Here is a 22,747-nt window from a genome sequence, read left to right as displayed (position 1 = left end):
ACTAATGTAATAGGAGTGAGCTTCTCTTCTAGAACCACATAACATAGCGTACTGTTACACTGGTATGCTAGGTCGACCGTACAGTTATGCATTAGACAGTCCGAGCATACAAATTGGATTTCCTCTGACGGCATGGGAAACGATCGAGGATGCTGTACTGTTGTTTAACAGTCGGAATAGGTATCAGAATAGAACAAACTAAATAGATCAAATACAATCAAAAGGACACAATGATGCACCCACATTTACTTCATTGACATGACAATCAGTTTGGAAAGCAGGGTTAAAAAAAAAAAAAAAAAAAAAAAAGAGTACGTTCTTAGTCCTCTTCCACCTTGATGAGACATAAGGCCGCAAAAAACTTACTGTATATCTGTCTTTTTTTTTGTCATTTAGCATACGCTCTTATCCAGAGCGATTTACAGGAGCAATTAGGGTTTAGTGCCTTGCTCAAGAGCACATCGACAGATTTTTCACCTAGTCGGCTCGGGGATTAGAACCAGCGACCTTTCGGTTACTGGCACAACGCTCTTAACCACTAAGCTACCTGTTGTGGTCTTTGGCCACAGCTTGGGCCCTGTCCCATCTCTTCCAGCTGAGCCACCACCAGTTAGTTTGACTGCATACATCATGTTAAGTACCATGGCAGTCTGTATATCTGGTGTGTCCTTGTTATATGACAGTGCTATTCACAAAATACATGATCACTGCACTCACACACAAACTGACAGACAACCAAACAAGGGCAAATACTTATAAAACGTCGATCTTTATTTAAACCCAAACTACAGAGTCCACAATGAATACACAACATAGAAAGTGTAATAGAATGCTAGCGTAAAAAACACAGGACATATCAATTCAATTTTCAATGACAATTCAGTTTCTATGGGAGAAAAAAAGAGCATTATGAATATGATTAAAGAAATGCCACAAAAATGAATCTTACAGCTATATCAACTACTACAGACTGAAGACAGACACAAATACCGGTACACATTCGCAACAACGTGTCAAAAGGAAAGACAAATGAAACGCAGTAGAATTCACATGCTGAAGCCTTATTGGAGAGATCTGAGGGGAGAGGGCAACCAATTCGAACAAACAATTCATCTTCAGGCCATCCCTATAAGTTGGTACACTTGGTCCATCACAGCTATGGAGATTGCCAAGCTGTGCTGTACCTCGTTTCCCTCCAGGGAGCAGTAGTTATGTTCATAACTTCACAACTGGCTGGGCCAAATGATACGTCTGACTGTACTAGACAGGGCCGCATAAGGATTTCCATGTCATAGAATATCTACAATAGAGGTGTAATCCTCTAATCGCTGAGCGGAGTGCCAGTCTCAACCGTACATGTCCTCTCTGTCTGCGTTGTAGATCTCTCCCTCCTGCAGGGAGGCGAAGTTGAGGAAGTGAGAGGGCCGATGGACCTCGTGGTAGAACTCCTTGGGGTTGGACAGCTGCAGGTCATACTTCATGTTGGGGTCGTGGCGAACACCTGAAAGAGAAGAGGAGGATGTATTATTGAGATACACTACATTACCAAAGATATGTGGACACCCCTTCATAATAGTGGATTCGGCTATTTCAGCCACACCCGTTGCTGGCAGGTGCATAAAACCGAGCAAACAGCCTTGCAATCTCTATAGACAAACATTGGCAGTAGAATGGCCCGTACTGAAGAGCTTAGTGACTTTCAACGTGGCACCGTCATAAGATGCCACCTTTCCAACAAGTCAGTTTGTCAACTTTCTGCCCTGCTAGAGCTGCCCCGGTCAACTGTAAGTGCTGTTGTTGTGAAGTGGAAACATCTAGGAGCAACAACGGCTCAGCCGCGAAGTGGTAGGCCACACAAACTCACAGAATGGGACCGCCGAGTGCTGAAGCGCATATCAATTCTGTCCTCGGTTGCAACACTTACTACCCAGTTCCAAACTGCCTCTGGAAGCAACGTCAGCACAAGAACTGTTCGCCGGTAGTTTCATGAAATGGATTTCCATGGTCGAGCAGCCGCACACAAGCCTAAGATCACCATGCGCAATGCCAAGCATCGTCTGGAGTGATGAATCACGCTTCACCATCTGGCAGACCGACGGACTAATCTGGGTTTGGCGGATGCCAGGAGAACGCTACCTGCCGAATGCATAGTGACAACTGTAAAGTTTGGTGGAGGAGGAATAATGGTCTGAGGCTCTTTTTCATGGTTCCTGCAAGGCCCCTTAGTTCCAGTGAAGGGAAATCTTAACGCTACAGCATACAGTGACATTCTAGACGATTCTGTGCTTCCAACATTGTGGCAACAGTTTGGGGAAGGCCCTTTCCTGTTTCAGCATGACAATGCCCCCGAGTACAAAGCGAGGTCCATACAGAAATGGTTTGTCGAGATCGGTGTGGAAGAACTTGCCTGGCCTGCACAGAGCCCTGACCTCAAACCCATCAAACACCTTTGGGGGGAATTGGAATGCCGACTGCGAGCCAGGCCTAATCGCCCAACATCAGTGCCCGACCTCACTAATGCTCTTCTGGCTGAATGGAAGCAAGTCCCCACAGCAATGTTCCAACATCTAGTGGAAAGCCTTCCCAGAAGAGTGGAGGCTGTTATAGCAGCAAAGGGGGGACCGTCTCCATATTAATGCCCATGATTTTGGAATGAGATGTTCGACAAGCAGGTGTCCACATACTTTTGGTCATAAAAATAATATAATGGTCATGTAGTGTATGCTGACGATCAAACACACTGCAAGCAGGTGGTTGTAAAATGATACTTTTCCTAATATGCTTATTTCCCTGATGTTACACTGATGTTGAATTTATTGGTTTCAAATACACTAAGATTTGAAGACACTGATAACAGAGGTAAGCCATTATACAAGATTCTCCATTTAGCATGCTTTTTAGTCTAGGAATAGGTTTAATCGGTGTCTTCGAAATCCGCCCGCCAAGCAGTGTAGGCTTAGGCTTGCAAAGCAGAGAATCCCGTGTTCTATGCACTACTCACCCATGAAGTTGTAGTTCCAGGAGACCTGTCCAGGCACCATGAAGAAGCCCAGGAAGCGATCAGACAGAAGCATCTGAACCCTCTCATAGTGGGAGGGCAGGTAGCCCTTGGGGTTGTTGCCCTTGTCTGTGTTCTGTCTGCCCCACTCGTATCCACTGGGAGTCAGCTTGTAGGCCGTCAGAGTGCAGGAGCCGGGAGTGAAACTGGAAATGAATAAAGATGTTATACTGTAGTTAGCGTTGATGTACATGATGCAACTTGAAATGTTAAGAGTGATGCATGTATAGGTGGACTTGATCAATGTTAACAAATGTAGCTGGGGTGGTTGGGACGGTGAACTAGACTTGTGTGATGAATAACCTTGCACCAGTCCTGAAGGCCTTAGCGCAGCAGGCTAACCCAGTCTAGTGACGAGTAGACAGCCGGTCTTCAAACCCAGTTGGTCACACCAACCAACATACAATAATGCCCTCTAAAACCGCTGTTGGCCCTGTCTGTCATCAAGTAAAACCTTTCTCAAATTAGCAGCTATATGCAAAATCACTGCTGGTAAGAGCTAAGAAAAAGCAAGTACAAAAGTATCTGTCCTACCTGCAGGTGATTATAATGGTCTTCTCCCCGTCCCAGGCGGGGTTGTCAGCCATGATCTTGGCGTGGCTGGTGACATCCTGGGGGGAGAGCTGGGGAGACTCGTTGGGCTGGGTGTGGATCCAACCCAGGGGCTCCATCTCCTGTAGGAGGTAGAGAAGAGGTGAGACACAGGGGAAGCAGAGGGGTATGTGTGTGTTCTGCCCCGATCAGGAACTGAACGCTTCCAATTTCAAAGGCTACAGCATACATAAAAACACAAGGAAATGAGCCATGATCCATTGTTAATCGCTTCCACATACTGAGACATGATCCAGTAAACAACATGCATCACATGGCATCAAATCGTGTTATATGCTTGTGTGTTTTCGAGTGTGTCCGGTATCCCCCAAGTCCGTACCTTGAGGTACTCGTGTCCAGGCAGCTGATTGGGTAGGTGGACGGTCTGATGAGTTCCCCACTGGGGTACCATGACGATACACCTGATCTCCTTCACCTGAGGGTTGTCAGGGGGACTGGTGCCGTACAAGTAACCTGCAATCTGAAGACAGAGGGGATGCACACGTCAGAAACACACACATTCAGATTTACATATTTAAAAAAACTATACATTAGACAGGATTGATTGTACTCTAAGACCAAATTGTCCTGTTCTATCTATATAAGCAGTTATATATAAATTATATAAAGAGAATTACAATAATATCTATAATGAGATGTTGAAAGAGATGAAGGTAGAGTGATTAGATTGTTTTAGCATCATGGTAGGCATTTTACCACAACAAGGGTCACAAGCAGAGAGACAACTAGGAGAGGATAAAGCGTAGGCTCCGGTACTGACCTGGGCACGCAGGTCTGAGATGCAGATGAACTTCTTGAGGACGTTCTTGGGCAGGATGTAGGTGTAGCCTGTCTCCTTGATGTCATCAGACGACACGTAGATGTGATTGGTCCTCAGGTGCAGGTTGGCAGCAGAGATGGCCCTGCAGGAGGAAGAGGAAGAACCATGTTATGACTTTAAGAGAAGACAATAGAAACAGAAAGGAATTCTTAAAAAGGTCAAGTTATCAAAGAGCCACTATAGGTGCTCTATTCCCTTCTTAAGCTATGGACTTTGAGGACTAACTATAATATAACAATCATAAAGCTCCAAGAAAGTGTATTACATTCCTTTGTCAGCGCCAAGGGACAGTGGAAGGATATATATACCTAACTCCAATGTCACAATCATATTGTATGATATCACTGTATTTATTATTGTAAAGATGTAGAGAAAGCTACAACATTTAAAATCCAAATAGTCTCCCCCCTACATACCTGACTCTCCATTCTGTCTTGGAGGAGAAGGTCTGTGTCTCGTAGTTGGAGGTTGTTGAGGTGATGATCTCGTCTCCGTGTTTGTTGACTGTGCGTGTCTGCGTGGCGGTGAGCTGGGACTGCTCCTTGGTCTGCTTCTCTATCTCAGCGATCTGCTGGCGCTGCTGGGACGGAGCAGAGATCTCCATGCCCAGGATGATGTCACGGATCTCAGACTGGGTCAGAGACGCCACGTTCACGCTGGAGAGGACAGAGGGTTAAGGTCAGATATGGCTGAGGGAGGTTTGGGAATGAAATGCATGCTCGCTTGTAGTGGGAATCCCAGATGCTCCTTGATTCTACCAAAATAGTATTGTGCATTTTTGCATTAACTTATTGAAATTGTTAGAGATTTTTCTTTGAGAGGTGTTGTGAATTTGTGAACTCTCATAATGGCACATAAAAGTTAATATACGTATGACAGCATTATGAAGCTTCATGACAGCTTTACGAAGGCCACCACAGCCACTCACTTGTTCTTCTTTCCATAGTCGGCCAGGATGAGGTCTTTGAGCTGCACCTCCACCTTGATCCACTCCTCGTCGGTCAGCGTGGGCCAGATGTGGTGAGGCTCTGTGATGGTGGTCTTATCAGGCTTCAGGATCACCTTGGCACGGTCATTGTTCACATGGAGTGCCCTTAGGATCAGGATGAGACGGGAGAACGCCTAGAGAGAGGAAACAGAGCCATACAGACACTGGTTAAACAAGGGTATGACAGAAACATCTCCAATAAAACATTTCCACTCTAGAAGAGCTTCTAGAATGAGAAACAGGACTAGACAATGATGCCATAAATATCAACATTCTTCAGGAAGCTGGCTCCTATGTATACTTTTTACATTGACCACTATCGGCTACATTTGGCAGAAATCGCTGTTAAATAGTTTTTAGTCTCATTCTAGTATTACCGGTCACAGGAAGTGAACTGCCACACACTGTGTGGGTGGAGAGTGCCTTGAGCCAGTAATTCTACAAATACTACCACCATCTTGCTTAAGTCTCATTCTAGTACAAAGAGTAGAAAGTAGACTCACGGTGTAGGAGGAGATGGTCTTGAGCCAGTCGTCGTACAGGTTGAAGAGGACCATCTGAGGCTCGGTGGCCTTCAGGATTAGGTCTCCAAACTTCTCCACCTTCAGACAGGCCTGGAAGGGCAGCTGCAGCTCAGAGCCCTTGATCACGATGTTGGGGAAGTCCAGCAAGTGGACCTGGGAGGAGGAAGGGATAAAAATACAATATGTTAGGTTGTAAAGAGATGGTAATTGCTCCACATTGGTCATCTCAGTCTTTTAATATGAATCATCTCAATTGTATCAAAATGTATCACTGATCATTGCAATAGTCAAAATATTTATCTCAGTCAAGTTCAACCGAATCCTTTCCTTCATCTGTAATGATGTGAAAAATGGGCAGATTACATTTACATTTTAGTCATTTAGCAGACGCTCTTATCCAGAGCGACTTACAGTTAGTGAATACATTTTTTTTTTTTTTTTATACTGCCCCCCCGTGGGAAATCGAACCCACAACCCTGGCGTTGCAAACGCCATGCTCTATCAACTGAGCTACATCCCTGATGATTAATGCAGATTAATGCTGACTATATCAATGAGGTGTAGTGTGAAGTGTAATCAATCAATCGATGTGATTGTGAGGTATGGGGTCTCACCTCGAGGGGGTCCAGCATGCCCTTCCTGGTGACAATGATCTGTTTGGGCTGCTCCTCCACAGGGAGGGAACGAATCAGAGCAGCCACCTCCTCAGCCGTCTTCCACTTCGCCAGCTATAAAGGGAGGGAAGACAGGAAGGAAAGGAAAGCATTGAGCATAACTAGTCTTCCATGAGGTTTTGTTTTTCCTCCTTTCCAGAGAGTCTTATTGCCCCGTGCATTGCTAAAGAGAGTGACAGGTCTTTTTTTATTTGAAGATGTACCTGTCCCAGACGTTTCTGTCCGGCCCACACAGAGGTGTGGATGATCTTGAGGAAGAGCTGGCCTGTCCTGGGGTTGAAGATGAAGATGGCTCCGTTTATGGGCTTAGTGGTCAAGTTACCCTCAAACGTCTGCAAGGACAGAGCAGGAGAATTTACATGACTGAAGATAGAAGATGCTAAACACTGAGACTAGTTACCTAACAGTATATATTTTCATAAATGTTTAATTGTCTGAAAATGTTTCACTCTGCATTAAAAACTATTCTAGAGGTAACACTGTTGTGCCAGACAGAATCCAACCCATATAATTAGAATCCGTTGACATGAATCTCAGAATATCTGTTCTCTAATAATTCTAATTCCGCCCCAGACTCCTCACTCACCTTGTGGATGGTGACACGGTAGACGTTAGTGTCGTCCACAAACCAGATGATCTGATTGGAGAAGAGCTCTCCGTAGTTCTGGGAGGACAGGTAGGGTTCAGTGGGCTCTGAGGAGTAGAGCTGCAGACCCTTACGGATGCGCTCCCTCAGGACGTACAAAGCAGGGTTGGCCTTCATGATCTTAGCCATGGCCTGCTGGATCAGGGGCTTGCCTCCCGGGAACCAGTTACCGTACCCACTGGAGGGAGGGAGGGAGGAGAGTAAAGAAAGAGGGTGGCTGGTGAGTTCCTATGTCATGTAATAGATGTAAACAAACAAGTGTTCAGTAACCCCCTTGAGTTGAGAGGGCAACTGTTGACAACCATACAAGACTACTAGCTACGCTAAAAAAACTTCCAATCACTTATGTGGACATTAGAGGAAATGCTAGAACTCATGTCTACAGGCTCGAACATTTCTCCATTACTTATCATGCAGACATTAGCAGAAATGCTAGCGTAGCTATGCTAACCTGTGGAGGTTGTAGGCCAGGTCGATGGCGATGAGCACCCCAGTGGGGGAGGGATAGATGCTCATGTTGTCGGTGGTGTAGTCCAGGAACTTGGCTCTGGCGTAGCGCTCGATATCGTGAGAGTCGTAGTCTCCCCAGCGAAGCTGTATGTCGATCCAGTACTTTTGGGTGGTGGTGCTGTCCATCACATCCCTGAAGAAGAGGGAGAGAGAGGTCAAGGATTAATTAGTACTAAGACAGAGAAATAAGGTCTTTATAAAATGGGAAGAATAACTTGGCTTCTTGTCAAACTTGGATCTATTATGTCATCGAAGTTTGGAAGCCGTTTCCATTTTGAGCTGGCATATTAAAATGGATATCCGCAAAACATCGTTCATATCCAACAAACTAATAAATGGCTTCAGTGTTAACCTGTGACAAGGTTAAACATATTGTAGTGACGTACTTTGAGTCAGCGAGCAGCGAGGGGCGTGAGACGTTCCACTTGTAGGAGGCAAAGAGTAGTATGTCAGCGCAGGAGGAGTTCATCTTGTAGGACTTCCTGGGGTGAATGGTCTCCTTCTGCACCGTCTCGATCTCCAAGGCATCCAGCTCCTGGTCAAACACCTACATACACACAGAGGAAACATTTTTTGGAAAGGTTTTTATACAATCAAAATGGACTTTTCCACCACGTTTTTTTGTGATGTTGGTAGAGAATGTCCTTAACAAAATGCAGTGACATTTGTTTATTGCTGCCCGGAAAGGCAGTGAAGGCAAAGGTACACAAACTTATTATTGGAGTCTACAGCCATGTCTCAGGGTCATCAGACCTCCTGTGATCCCTGATTAAAGCAATTAAGCTCCTAGTAATGTACCTGACAGAGATCCATGACGACGCTCTCATGGATCTTCTGCCACAAATGAGCCCTGAAGATCTGGATGAGGGAGATCTTCAGGGTGGGGATTTTTCCATGCATGAAGATCCCGGTCAGATCCAGCTGCACCTGGAAACCCACGTACACCTAGAGAGGACAGAGTACGGAGCGTGATTGTGAGTGACAATATAAGTAGCAAAACAACAAATATGGGAAATGCATCCGTGTGAGTGTAGTCAGGTACTCACGTTGGCCCTGTTGATGGTGGGAGACCACCAGAGGGTGAAGCGACGGTTGGGGATCTGATTCAGACCAGATCTCTGGGCGTTGGTCAGCTTCTTCCACTTCATGGACTCCTCAAAGCCACTGGCCTTCTCCCTGTGGTGAAGTAGTGATTATAAGGCTGGAGGTCAGCGAGGTAAAACTCCATACCTCACATCTACATTACTGATGTTATACTGCAATACATGTGTCTGAGCATGCATACCACAAATACTTCTGAAAATGTTTGAACATCTATGTACACGCACACACAAACACGCAACAATAACAATCTACGACATATAGTGAATTATTGTGTGGTACTGACCAGAAGAGACCCTCCCAGGTGGGGAAGTACGTTCCTTTGAAGAGCGTGTGCTCCAGGATGCCCTCCACCCCTCCCAGAGCCTGGATCATGTCTGTCCTGTAGTTGTTGAGGTTCCACAACTTCCCGTCGTGACGCTGGTGGGTCCACCAGAACGGGTTCTGCTTCAGAACCTAGGACACAATGAGAAAGAGCATAGCATTAATGTCTGGACATATGCGGAAGGCATTTACCAGAATTTAATTTGTCAATTTCCAAGTCCATAATCTGCAGTACCCCCTGGTTCCTGTTTTACCTGGTACTGTTTGAAGTCAGTGCGGACTCTCCAGCCCTTGTCGTAGGCCAGCGTGTGTCTGTCCTTCTGGAACAGGGTGTTGATACGGGGGATACCTCTGTCCCAAGAATCCTCCAAGTCCTCCAGGGTCAGACGCCTGACATGGACAACACAAGACATCTATCAACTCTTATAGTACTAAGCCTCAACCATAAGACCATCTGGTTACAGACTATGCAGCTAAGGCTGGGTTTACACCCCACCAAGTGTTCTCCTTAGCAAAACCTCTAAAATGTTTAGTTACACATGCTGGCATGCACCAAAATCTCCATGTAGAGCCATCAGTGCAGTGTGTGATTAAGTACGTAGAGTGGAGCTTAAATCCAGCCTACGTAGGGACTAGGGGTTGGATTTGAGATGGGGCAACGGTCTTGCCTGTGTATGAGGTGTTCAGTACCTGTTCTGTGCGATAGCTTCCTGTCTCTTCAGGGCGTACTCTGCCCAGACTCTCTGTGAGTCAATGAACTCGCTCTCCCAGGGCTGGATGTAGCGGTACAGGTTAGGAATCAGCTGGTCCTCCTCATGGCTCATACCTGACCGGAAATGGGTGATGCCAACGTCAGTCTGCTTCGACCACCTGAGGGAGAGAGAAGGGGGGCAAGTTGGGTTAGTGTCAAGAAGAAAAGCTTCCCTCTAACTCGTAATTTAAAACATGTATCAATATGTAATAGCTACATTTCAAGGAGGCAGTAATGTAGCCAGGCCCCTCTTCATTTGTTAACTAGCAATGTTACATCGTTATCCAGCTCTGAGGCATACATTTCTATCAATTCAAGGTTATCTAAGCTTGCAGCAAGTGGACTTTGTGAACCTCATACAGGAACGTCTATGGCCCGGTCTAGACAAACCCTAGCTTCTACATATTCTCAGTTTTGCGCTTACCTCAGATCTGACTGTGGGATGAGGACGTGTCCCATGGACAGCATGCCCAGCCCTCCCAGCTCCTTGGGGGTGTAGAAGACCACAGGGGGGAAGCGACTGGGCATCTTGGAGTTGAGGCCGATCTTGATACGGGTCTGGATCTTGTTCTCACATTTCACCAGCAGGTCCAGCAGCTCCTGGGTGTTCACCACCGCCTCACGGAAGTACGTCATCAGACCTATCAGAGCCGTGTTCCACTTGTTCACAATCTAAGGGGAGATAAAGTAATTAAACATTAACACGGTTCTCATAACTATAAACTACATTTATGAACGCAAAAATGATTAAATTAATTTTGATAATTTATTTAGTTGGTATAGTTCTATACACAATTATATTTAATGTGAGAAAAACAGAATCTCAGTGAAGAAAGGAACAGTTGTGTTTTGTAAAGGAGTTGTTTACCTTGGTGAAGGTGGTGGATCCTGAGGCCATGAGGATCTGTCTGACTCTGTTGTGGAACCGCTGCATGGACTCATCATCCACACGCAGGAAACACTGGGCAGTACGCTCTTTGGTCACCTACACACAGACGGACACACAGTAAGCACAGCCTTCTCACTGCATTTATCCTACAGTTAAAGGGACAGTTACCCTTGGTACAAGGGCCAAAAGTGTAGCAGCGTATCAGTTCCAGTCAACCAAGGTGGAGGTCTGACTGTATCTGGTGGCGGCTGCCATGATTGTTTAGCACGCCACTGTTCCCCTGTATCGCCATTGAGACGCAGGACAGGGTCAACTGGTGTCCTTAGAAATCAACTTTTAACCATGTAACATCACTCTTCCTCAGGCCCTTCTCTCTCCACCCCTCCGTTTCCCCTCTCACCTCGTTCTGCAGGTTCCAGACTCCGTCCTTGTGGGTGAACTCCTCGTAGCTGGTGCGACACTTGGGCAGGATGCGGCACTCGAAGCCACACATGTTGAAGAGCAGGTTAGGGTTGTCTTTGCTGTAGACGGACACAAAGCTGTTCTCCCATTGGACCGTGGTCACAGAGCGAGGTAGGCGGTTCTTAATGTCCCAGAACACAGCACGACCCCTGGACGGTTACAGAGAGGGAGGGACAACTATTATTTCACAAGATATGAGTATCGCATGGAAAATAACAAAATGTGCAGGTCTCACGTCAATACATGTCACACGAGTACTGCATTATTTTCTCAACTACAGTACCATATAAACTCCATCTTAAAGAACAAGCAACGGGGGGACTCACAGGTTGACGTCGTGCTTCATCAGTCTCATCCTGGCGTCTCTGGGCCAGCACTTCTTGTTGTTGTAGCCCACAATGTTCTCATTGTTGGGGTCAGGGTGCTCCGTTAGGTACCTCTGGATCAGGTCCCTGGCCTCATCAGCTGAGAACCTGGAAGAAGGAGAAACGAGGACATGTCAATCACTGAGCTTCTACAGATTCCAACAGATACCTACGTGGATAAGTCTGAGACGTTAGTCTGCACCAAGTAAAACTTGGTGTGTGTCTTCTGCTCCTACTCAGGTATTTGATGAAGCATCAGTTAAGGAGTACAAACTCCTATATAAGGTGTTGTGTAACTTGTGTACCTGAAAAAGATGTGTATGCGGTCGATGTATCTGCAGTAGAGGCGGATGGGGTGGGCGCTCTCTGTGGCTGTATCCTGGAAGGACAGGAAGTCGTTGGGCATCTGAGGGGGTCCGGCCATCTCACTGGCCCGGTGGAGCCCCAGCACCAAAAGGTCCATGACCAGGCCGTAGTACTGCACGATGAACGAGGCAAACTGCAGACCACGGATGATACCGTACGAGTTGGTGTGGTTCATGTCCTGGGATGGGAGAGAGGAAGGATGAGACGTTGGGTCTATATATAAGCAGTGAAGTACAAGGTACGAAATTGAACAATGCCATCATTCAACTGACAAAAAAATTAAAATAGATAGGCACAATGCAAATACTGTGAATACAATATCTTCTTCATTGCTTTTGAATGAGGAAAATTGGAATCTCAGTTTACTTCCTGAATTGACTGAAATTGATTTGATCCAAACCCTGCACAACAAACCCCTCCTCGAGATGGCAAGGTGGTCTCACCTTGTAGTTGATGACCACGTTGTTCTTGGCGGTCATGTAGTCAGCGATGTTGTGGTCCACGATGAGACGCAGCAGTCTGTTGAGCAGCGTCAGATCTATTTTCTCATACATCTTCTCATAGCGAGACTCCAGCATCACGTTACACTCCCCCTCCATCGTCTCCCACACATCCTGCAGGTTGTTGATGCCTGGCAACAAAACATAGGATATAATCAGACAGTGTTTTTGGCCAGCATTAATGGATATATAATTATTGAAAACGTCAAACAGAAACAATTGCAGGGGGTGTAGATAGGTTTTCTTATTATACCACATGCATTGGCAGCATTGAATTAAAGCGCTGGCTTTGTGAATACACATATACAGTACATAAGTAAATACAACTACTATAAGCAACACACTCAACATTTTGAGACTTCTGAAAGCAATGTTGTCTACCCAACCTAGTCCTCACCTTGACACCACTTGTAGACGAGGAGTGGAGGAGGCTCTGTGTCAGCCGGTTTGATCCAGGGGGGGAAGAGACGTCGTTTGTCAGCCTCATACCACAGGTACTGGTCCAGGTAGGCATCTGTGATCTTCTCCAGGGGCTCCACGTCATACACAGGCACCAGGTGGCTGTACAGGTCCATGAACTCAATGCCCACCTAGAGAGAGGGAGGGGGGAGAGGAGAGTGATTGGAGTGGAATGGGTGAGTGCTAAATTCATAGAACAGTGTTCAAATAATCTTAATCTAGTTAGACAAAAAATGGGGTGAAATCTAGAGGGTATCTTATGTTTTCAGAGTAACTTAAGTTGCTAATGAATTGATCAAGAGGCAAAAAGCCCAGTGTGTATATAGAGTTGGTCCTGGGACTAACCTCCTTGAAGGCTCTCTGTGTGAGCAGGTGACGTTTGATTCTGGACAGGGCCTCGTGAGGGTTGTCATAAGCCTGCTCTATCAGCCCCAACTCCTCTCTCTGGGACTGGTTCAGCCTGGACTTCACACTGGAAAGAAAAAACAAACACACGGTCAAATCACCGCAAGAGCAAATAAATAACATACCTCAGCAGAAAGAATCTACAGCCATCTTATTACCCAATAAGCTATCAAATGTAGCATTTAGCAGTACAGTACAGCTTCCCTAACAGGAGGCTACAGGGTGTTTGTGTTACCTGTAGGCCTCTTTGAGCCTCTCCAGGGCCAGGATGAGCAGCTTGGTGTCGTGTTTGTAGGACAACGGGGGGAAGGGGATGGGGGAGAAGCGTCTGCTCTCCAGCCAGTGGACCGTGGTGGTGTAGATGGCCACAGCCTCCTCTGCTGTGATGTATGGACCATCCTGGGAGACACAGATTACACATTATATACACACTGCTCTAAATGTATTTTGCACAAATAAATAAATTAACTATACCTTTAAATTATAGAAAAAGACACGAACACACAGTGTCAACAGCACTTTATTTTATACAAGTGTCAGAGTATTATACTACCGACTCAGCCTGTTCTTGAGAGACTGGTGGCCCTGTTAACTCTGCTGGTTTGCTGTTGCATGGCTGAATTGTCTACACTCCTCACAGCAGAGAAGGTAGTTGCACCATAGAGATAAAACTATGTGTTCTACCTCCATGGTTGCATCAGCTATGCAGTTACCTAGTGCCTTCTTCCCCATAAATGAGGACCATAGTATGTGTTGTATTACCTTCAGGTAGTTATGCTGCCTCTCCTGCTCGGCCTTCAGGTACAGACGGGTCAGTCTGCCCAGGTTCTTCTTGCACACCGTCTTGTCCACGGTGGCGCCACGCCTGATTCGCTCGCGATTGTAGTGGGCCGTGTTGGTCCACCAATCAGCTTTGGCCTTCACGTACCGTAGGATCATGTTCTCGATGGGGGTGGGCAGGCCTGGGACCTGGAGGGAGGACACGGATTAGACGGGTCAAAAGCGGTCAGTACTGGATAGGTGTAAATGAAGTACCTTCCTGGCAAGGTAAATGTTTTACCTTTCAGGGAATCAAATTGCGCTTATTGCTTACAAAATCGTCATTGCTGAAGACAGCTGTGTTTGATGAAAGATTATATTTCTATAACATGTCACCTATAATTATTCTTAAAGCAATCATCTACTCTGCATTCCCTGAACTGCCCATACCTTCTCGGCAGTAAAACCAAGCACACAAACCCCTGGAATGAAGCCCCAACATTCCTTTCCCCCTATAATCTCATACCTTCCAGGGGATGTTGGCTTTCCAGCAGCGCCAGGACTCAGAAAGGTGCTGCAGGATGGTTCTGGCCTTGTTCTGCTTGATGCCCTCAGGCATCATATCCAGGATGTCGTGCATCACGGCCGCACGCAGCTCCAGGTCAAAGTGGGACTCCACGCGCTGCTTTGTCACAGTCTTCGCCACGCCCTTGGAGTGACGACCTGTTGAAGGGGACATTCACGATTGGTTGATAGACGGATTGGGAACACCATCAGTACGAGAGCTTCTCATGTTAGTATATCAATGATCCATAGTGAATTAATTACTGTTTTCTTATCGTCACAGTTCATGGTCCTCCTTTTCCCCCCTTTCCTAACCCTTCACAAACAGACACATATCTAAATATTTGTGATTGTTCAAGGGCTCAAAAGCAACTGGGCAAACAAGTAGTTCATTGATAGGCCATACTGCCTTAGTTGATAATGATTAATATCACACAAACAATTCTAACATCACCTATGACAAAGGGGAAGTTAAAAGGCCTTACCTTCGAACTGCCTGGCCAGCAGGTTGCCCAGCCATCTCTCCAACAGGGGGGTGATGCCCCTCATGAAGAACAGCCATACCCTCCATCCTGGGGCCCAGAACCCACAGCCTGGACCCTTACCCACCGGACCCTGAGAACACACAGGAAAACACACACCTTCAACAACAAACTCAGCCTTTAGTTCTGTCCCAAAATAACCACCAATATATTATAGAGCAGAGGTTTCACTTATTGGGGTTTCAGACATTTTTGCTTTACTAAATCTGCAATAAAAGGTCATGTTCGTGTGTGCATTTACATTTTACATTTTAGTCATTTAGCAGACGCTCTTTTCCAGAGCGACTTACAGTTAGTGAGTGCATACATTTTCATACTGGCCCCCCGTGGGAATCGAACCCAAAACCCTGGCGTTGCAAACGCCATGCTCTACCAACTGAGCTACACAGGACTTTACATAGATAAAAGTCTGTGTGTATGTGTATACTCCGTACTCACAGTGTTAAAGCGGTAGTAGATGAGGTGCTTGAGGTCCTTGCACATGCGGATCTGTCTCATCAGCTTGTACTTGTAGCGGTACATGCCAGTCAGCTGGCCCACGTGGGCAAAGATGTACTGCAGCCCGTCTGACAACTACAGACCAAGGAGGAAGTAGGGAGAAACAATACATATTAGGAAATACGTTAAATTGAAATAGGTTTGACTCATTTGCTAAAAACAGGTACTTCCAATTGTGAGCCAAAATCAAATCATGCTATTTAACACCACATAAAGAAATATTTTATTGGAGCTTTGATGTGATTCAAGTGTGTGTTACTGACCTGGAAAGCATCCACATTGCCCAGTCGGTATTGTACGTGGCTGTCCACCACCAGCTTGCTGAGACGCAGCACCTCTCTGCACAGATGGAAGGCATTCCCGAACCTGGACTTCTTACGTTCCTGAAGAAGGGACAGACACCACGGGCGCATTCAGCAGGGCACAACGTTGTGGAACTCGTGCCATGAATAGAGCTGACGTGATTCCTTATTCTATATGTCAGAGGCATGTTTGTTCTACATATATTTATATCTGTAACAATCCACAAAATGTGCCTACTGAACATGGCCCTAACACCCCTAAACTGTTACCTTAATGCAGGTTAGATAAAACTCCTTGATATTGTGCTACTACAGATTAGGATTTAGTTCTGCAACTCAGTAAGAAGGGCAGCGGTAAGCTGGGGCAAGGGGTTGTTTTCAGACCAGACTTGGGTCTACTTCTCTTTACATCACGCTGGCATCTAGTTTGACTGGTTACCTTTGTGGTGAGGGTCTTGACAGGCTTGAGGTTGAAGTTGTAATCCAGATGCAGGTAGTTTAGGTTCTTGCGGTGGATGAGCAGGTTGAGCATGTTGTAGCCCTGTCTGCACACCTGCAGGCCCACCTCCACCCAGTCCAGCTTAGTCGACTGGAAGAACTTGGTGGCTTTGAAGGAACGGAACAAGTACCTGGTAGGGGAGGACAGTGGAGGCTGGTCAGATTCTGTTGTAATTGTGGCAATATTTTTTCAACAAAATGGTGCTGTAAATAGTAAATGTCAGTTATTTTTCCGTATCAAACATCTACGAACAAACATTGTTCTTGAGAAGAACTTGATGCTTACCTCTTCTTCTGGGCTTTGGGTGGTCTGTGTTTGAGAGCGTTGAGAACGTAGTACTTGAGCAGTTTCTGGTAAGACACACGCACCTTCACTGGCTGGCCGGCCGGGCAGTGCTCACGATACCTGAGAGGGGAGGCAGTCAGGCAGACACTAACTAATTACATTTTCATTTAGTATTAATATGCCATTTCTATTAGGTTTACAATATCAGCACAGAGATAAGAGTTCACAGATATAGCAGTCATCTTCAGCCATTAGAGGTCTATGTAGGACATGCTACGGCGTATTATTGTTAAAGAGAATGTTTCCAATGACTTACCTGGTTTAAAAACAGGCAATAAATACATTTATACAGCAATATCAATTCCCATACTACATAACGTTACCAAATAATGTTATTTGAGTGTTTCCTCACCAGTTCTTGATGAGTGGGATGTCGATAGCCCGCCTGGTCCTCCCAGAGCGCAGGTTGAAGGGGCGTGGCGCCCAGAGCAGAGCGATTCCATTGGCTGTGTTGTCTGTGTAGAGGGGTGTCTCTTTCAGGAAGGGCTCCACGTACTCTGGAAGCTCAAACTCCTCGTCATCCTCTGGCAGAGGCTCCTGACTCTGTAGGGGTGAGAGCATGTGTGAGAAGTTGGGGGGTGGGGGCGAGTGAGGGGACAGCAACAACAGGAGCGGTATCCGCTATTAGTTGACTCCCCCAATCTCAAAATAAGTGTTTGAATGCTGATGGACCAACTGCAGCACAGGTTCAGCTCAACCAGTAACCCACCATTCAATACAATTTTCCTCCAGTCGTTACGCACTTGCAAGCAAACCAATGCAAGTGCACCTTTGTAGGAGGGCTATTAGCTAGGTAGATACAATTTGAGAATACATTTCTGTGCCCTAGTCTAGACTGAGTTAAAGGTGCTGCTGGGGCATGGTTCATTACAATTCAAGAGAACTTTGTCCCTGAAGGGCAATTTGGCTGCAGTGCATTACATACTGTACATTAAAAACAACACATACTTTGACCGAGTGTCTGTGGGAGATGGGGTTGATCAGGGGGTCAAAGTAGAACGCTGGCAAATCAGGATCCTCAGTCTTGATGAACACCACGTTGGGAGTGTGGTACCTACAGAAACACTAGTTAGCATTGGTGCCGTATCAAGCAAATGTGTGTGAGTCAATAGGAGTTGTCCATTTCTGGAGTCAAGGAGTTTGTTCTGGGGCCTGTATGAGATAGACAGTAATGTCAGTAGAGGGCATCTTTCTCACCAGGTGAGGTGAACGTGGTGGGGAAGGTTGTTGTACAAGTATGGGAAGGCGATCTTGTACTCTGTCCTGATTGGCTGTCTGATGATGATCTTGTTGATGTCGTTGAACTCGTTCCAGTCTTCATCTCTGAGATGGGAGAAGAGAGTTGAGGAACAGATACTTCAACAGTGTAATGCCCAAAAGCCACCACATGGTAGACAGTACTAAAAACACGTTTTGATACAGCAATGTACAGTAATGTACTTAGAGTCCCCACTAAGTAGTAACATTAGACTCAAGACCGAGGCTCTTACTGGAGGTTGATGTCCCTAACCAGGGGTTCAAACTTGGGTCCCCCGGGGATGGCCATGTTGAGGGCCTTGGAGGTGAAGAAGGCCTTCAGGTCAAACAGGTAGAAATAGTTGTAGTCCACCAGGTCAGTCAGCAGCTGGTTGGCTAGACGGTACAGCGTGGACATCATGGGCAGGGTGAACTGCCAGCGCCTGTACGTGGTCCCGTTCACATACCTGGAGTTGGAGGGAAGTAGAGGAAGGCAGGTTCATTCAAGGACAAGACAATTGATATCAATTCTAGTCGTGTTTTGTCTTGAAGAATACTTGACTGATTTCAACTTTGTGGCTTACATTAAAAGGTTTAAGGTATTTGGTACGGTGTGATAATGTTCTGGTGACCACCAGGCAATAGTTTAAAGTTTAAACCATGCTCATTTGAAAATAAAGCGTGCAAGTGCCCTTTCTGCATCAGGACTGTCCAGAGAGAAACAAAACAGGTTTTGCTGTGACTCACTTGTTGGTGTCCTTGAGGGGCTGGTGTTCGTAGAGCCACTCCGCCACGGAAGAGTCCTCTTCTGCGTCCAGCTCCATCTGGATGGCCTCCAGCGGCTCCACGTCCAGGATGTTATCAGCGTAGTCCAGCGGAGGTTCCTCATCGTCAAAGGGAGGGAAACGCATACGCTTGAAGTGACGACGGTCCCGCTTCTCACGACGCATCATGATCCACATGGCGCTACGGAGAGAGGATAGAACAAGGATCATCTAGGTGGTTTGAGGCATCTATGGCTAACTATAGTTTCTAACAATTCAAAGAGAGGACTTTTACGGAAACTAGGCATGCTTCAATCCAAAAACAGACCCCAATTGTTCCTTCACTTTAAAAATATACCAAAAAAAACATGCATGAACAGAATATTAGTTTGTCTCACCCCCACTGGGCGATGTAGACAGGCTCTATGACCCAGGGGATCTCGTTGACGAAGGAGATGGCTCCGGTGATGTGGTACAGGACAGGCACGTCTCTGATCTGCTCCCAAGGCATGGGCATGTTCTCCAGTAGCTTCAGCACCGCGTGGGGCATGTACTTCAGGGCTCTGTGGAGAAGACCGCACAAAGAGGAGGGGGGGAAGGGAAGTGGAGACAGTGAGGAAGAGGTGTGTGAGTGTTGGGAGGAGGGGAGATGGGTGAAAAGAGGAAGGGGGGGGGGCATGGTTAGCAAACTACAATAAAAAACATTTATCACATGCTTCGGAAACAACAGGTGTAGACTGCTTACTTCCTGGTCATTTTTTCTCTCCTTTTGTGTGGTGTCAGTATGCATGCGTGTGCGTGTTGTGTGTGAGCGTATGTAGTGTGTGTAGTCAGTGTAAATATGTGTGTGAGTAGAGTCCAGTGTGTGTGCATAGTCAGAGCAAGAGAGTTCGTGCAAAAAAGTTCAATGCAGGTAGTGTGCTGTGTGGTAGCAAAGAGAACAAACAGTCTATGAATTCGGTGGCTGTAGACGTAAAAATGTTTGGGCCTTCCTCTGACACTGCCCGGTGTAGAGGTCCTGGGTGGCAGGGAGCTCGGCCCCAGTGATGTACTGGGCCATACTCACCACCCTCTGTAGCGCCTTGCAGTACCAATCGGTGATGCAGCCAGTCAAGATGCTCTCAAATGGTGTAGATGAGGATCTGAGGGTCCATGCCAAATCTTTTCAGCCTCCTAATGGGGAACAGGCGCTGTCGTGCCCTCTTCACAACTGTGTGGGTGTGTGTGGACTATGTTAATTCCTTAGTGATGTGGACACCGAGGAACTTGAAGCTCTCGACCCGCTCCACTAAAGCCCCATCGATGTGGATGGGGGAGTGCTTGCCACTCCGTTTCCTGCCCATCAGGAAGTCAGGGATCCAGTTGCAGAGGGAGGTGTTCAGTCCCAGGGTCCTGAGCTTGGAGGGGACTACGGTTTTGAATGCTGAGCTGTAGTCAATGAACAGCATTCTTACATAGTTATTCATTTTGTCCAGGTGGGCGAGGGCAGAGTGAAGTGCAATAGAGATTGCGTCATCTGTTTGGGCGATATGCAAATTGAATTGGGTCCACGGTGTCTGTAATGATTGATGTGAGCCATAATCAGCCTTTCATGGCTATAGATGTGAGTGCTATGGGGCGATAGTCATTTAGGCAGGTTACCTTGGCGTTCATGAGCACGGGGACTATGGTGGTCTGCTTGAAAGTTATCATCACAGACCAGATCAGGGCTAGGTTGAAAATGTCAGTGAGTATGCATCCTGGTATTCCGTCTGGCCCCGAGGCCTTGCGTATGTTAACCTGTTTAAAGGTCTTACATCAGCTACGAAGATCACAGTCATCCGGAACAGCTGACGCTTTCATGCAATAATTGATAACATCTTCACTGTAGATTTCACTACTGTATTCTCTACATGAAATTAAACATCTAGCAACCAGGTTCAAATGGTAAACAAACTATGTGCGATATCGTCGGGGTGAAAGTAGAATTAATATCTTCCCTGTACTGTGTGCACACGCTGGTCAAACAATCACTTCAAAAGGGATCATTTAATAGGCTACCCGCGCATGTTCATCCACTCACAACATATTTCCAGCCTCCAAACTATGATGAATGGAAAGAGACATCCGTTACAAAAAAATTTACGACATTTGGCCAGATTTTGTGTGTCCACTGCTGGCCGAGGACTCATCGCTGCCTTGGCAAAATATCTGTGTTCTCGTCTACCCACATATAATGGAGTGTAGGCTATACCACCCGTTTTAAAGTCCATTCGCTCATTTTTCATGCCTCTGACATGCGGTAATGATAAATAATGTTGTAAAACCCTACAGTTTTGACATTTTGTTTTGATTATTGTGATAGTCTCATGTTTTACCAGTACGGCGTACCACCACTATTTATTTTGCAGGGACGCCATACTTTTACTCCCGAATATCATACACATAAAATTGTCCAAATTCTTCTCCAAATCACCAGAGTTCCATAGACACACTGGGAAGTTGCTTCTTACCCCAGGTAGACCCTCTTGTCGTGGCGGAACTTCCTGTTGGTCATGTCACCGTGGTCCCTAATGATCTTACGGACGTGCTCAGGTGGCATGTCTTCCTTCTGGGCGTCAATAAACCCAAACTTCCTCTTCTCAGAGTAGCGTTTCGCCTGCAACTGCTGCCATTTTCTGGCTGTGGTATTGGGAAAATAACAATAATGGTTGAATTATATTTTCATGCAAAGGAATTGTCCATTTCATGAATTGAATAACAACCCCATGGAAATCATTGGCAAAGGGGCAATGAAATGTTATGGTTTTTGGTAGATGACAGATACATGAGGCCAGTCCAGTAGCTGTACATTAGATAAAACACATGGATCAAAAGTTCTCCATTGAGCTGAACCCACCTTTCTCTTGCAGTTTTTCCTCAGACATGTAATCTGGAACCTGGGCTGGGGGATGGATACCTGGTGGCATTCCACCAGGTACCCCTCTATAAGGGAAGGCAGCTGCCATTGCGGCTCACAACTAGAAAGAAAAAAAAAAAAACGATAAAAAATAATGTATTATTAGTTCGGTAGTACTTCAGCAACGAACATAGTCCATGCATGTCAATAACAAGTAATGCATCATCTTATTGTGCTCCAACCAAATTCATCATGAAATGTTTCGATTTACCAACACGTGAACAATAGCTGCTGCTTTCTGATAAATATAAATGATTTAAAACAGAGTAATTATTTTGTCAATATGTCCTAATGTTTGCTAGTTAGTAGGTGAAATCTTTAGCAGTGCAAAGTTTGGAAAGCTAGCTAGGTCGCTAGCTTAATTAGCGAATGCTTTGTAGCTGTAGTACACGTACAAATTCAAGTGGGTCGTTAACACACACAATGGGAAAAAGCACGCGGGCAAATTAGTACACCAACAGATTAATAAAACCTCTCATACGTGGTTTGATTTAGCTAGCTAGTTGGCTAGTAGTTATTAGTTGGGCAACAACTTTTTTTTTTTTTTAGAAGGCCCATAATGAAAGTGCTAGCTAGCTAGCTAACGTTAGTCTGCTAATGCTAACCGGATCAATTACACAACCAGAGGATCTGGCAAAACATACCTCCTCCACGTCCAGAGCAACTGCTTTGTATTGAAAATAGCCTTGGTTTGCACACGATTATAACAACATCTCTCTGTAAAAATTCAATGAACTTTTCCGCGCTTTTCACGACTGTGTTGATTAGCCTTCCTCCTGTCCAAAGCACGCAGTGTGAACGACACCGCACGTTGCGCGCACTTCCCTGGAATTCACGAACGTACAG

General features: G+C 46.0%; 1 protein-coding gene and 1 non-coding gene across 2 annotated transcripts; both read right to left on the bottom strand.

Annotated features, from left to right (window-relative positions):
* Positions 1-750: 750 nt before the first annotated feature.
* Positions 751-22,705, bottom strand: LOC121567891 (pre-mRNA-processing-splicing factor 8-like). The gene is made up of 43 exons (XM_041878251.2): positions 22,546-22,705; positions 21,842-21,962; positions 21,456-21,624; positions 19,362-19,526; positions 18,947-19,165; positions 18,454-18,666; positions 18,161-18,286; positions 17,912-18,017; positions 17,316-17,506; positions 16,904-17,023; positions 16,559-16,748; positions 16,081-16,200; positions 15,758-15,892; positions 15,263-15,392; positions 14,740-14,936; positions 14,217-14,423; positions 13,690-13,853; positions 13,395-13,521; positions 12,988-13,180; positions 12,534-12,721; positions 12,030-12,268; positions 11,686-11,832; positions 11,298-11,508; positions 10,877-10,993; positions 10,433-10,680; positions 9,948-10,127; positions 9,512-9,647; positions 9,220-9,389; positions 8,879-9,008; positions 8,631-8,777; positions 8,219-8,379; positions 7,774-7,965; positions 7,263-7,500; positions 6,880-7,008; positions 6,617-6,730; positions 5,982-6,155; positions 5,419-5,612; positions 4,907-5,146; positions 4,431-4,572; positions 3,990-4,130; positions 3,593-3,732; positions 3,002-3,204; positions 751-1,501 (listed from the first exon to the last, which is right to left on the bottom strand). Exons 2-43 carry the CDS (start codon positions 21,948-21,950, stop codon positions 1,347-1,349), a joined length of 7,017 nt encoding a protein of 2,338 aa, XP_041734185.1. The 5' UTR covers positions 21,951-21,962; positions 22,546-22,705; the 3' UTR covers positions 751-1,346.
* LOC121568521 lies at positions 13,986-14,119 on the bottom strand. The gene has a single exon (XR_006001269.1). It is a non-coding gene; the product is annotated as a small nucleolar RNA U109 (small nucleolar RNA).
* Positions 22,706-22,747: the final 42 nt, after the last annotated feature.

The sequence above is a fragment of the Coregonus clupeaformis genome, chromosome 6 (assembly GCF_020615455.1).
Source record: "Coregonus clupeaformis isolate EN_2021a chromosome 6, ASM2061545v1, whole genome shotgun sequence".
In the NCBI taxonomy this organism is placed as follows: domain Eukaryota; kingdom Metazoa; phylum Chordata; class Actinopteri; order Salmoniformes; family Salmonidae; genus Coregonus; species Coregonus clupeaformis.
This window is presented reverse-complemented; position numbering and strand designations above follow the sequence as displayed.

Bases quoted from the DNA above. Each gene is read 5' to 3' on its own strand.
- LOC121567891 (XM_041878251.2), bottom strand. From the start codon at position 21,950: ATGGCAGCTGCCTTCCCTTATAGAGGGGTACCTGGTGGAATGCCACCA. The intron at 14,424-14,739 runs GTATGAGATTAT...TCCTCCCTCCAG, and splicing joins AAGCCAACATCCCCTGGAAG to GTCCCAGGCCTGCCCACCCC. The intron at 13,181-13,394 runs GTTAGTCCCAGG...CCCTCTCTCTAG, and splicing joins CACAGAGAGCCTTCAAGGAG to GTGGGCATTGAGTTCATGGA.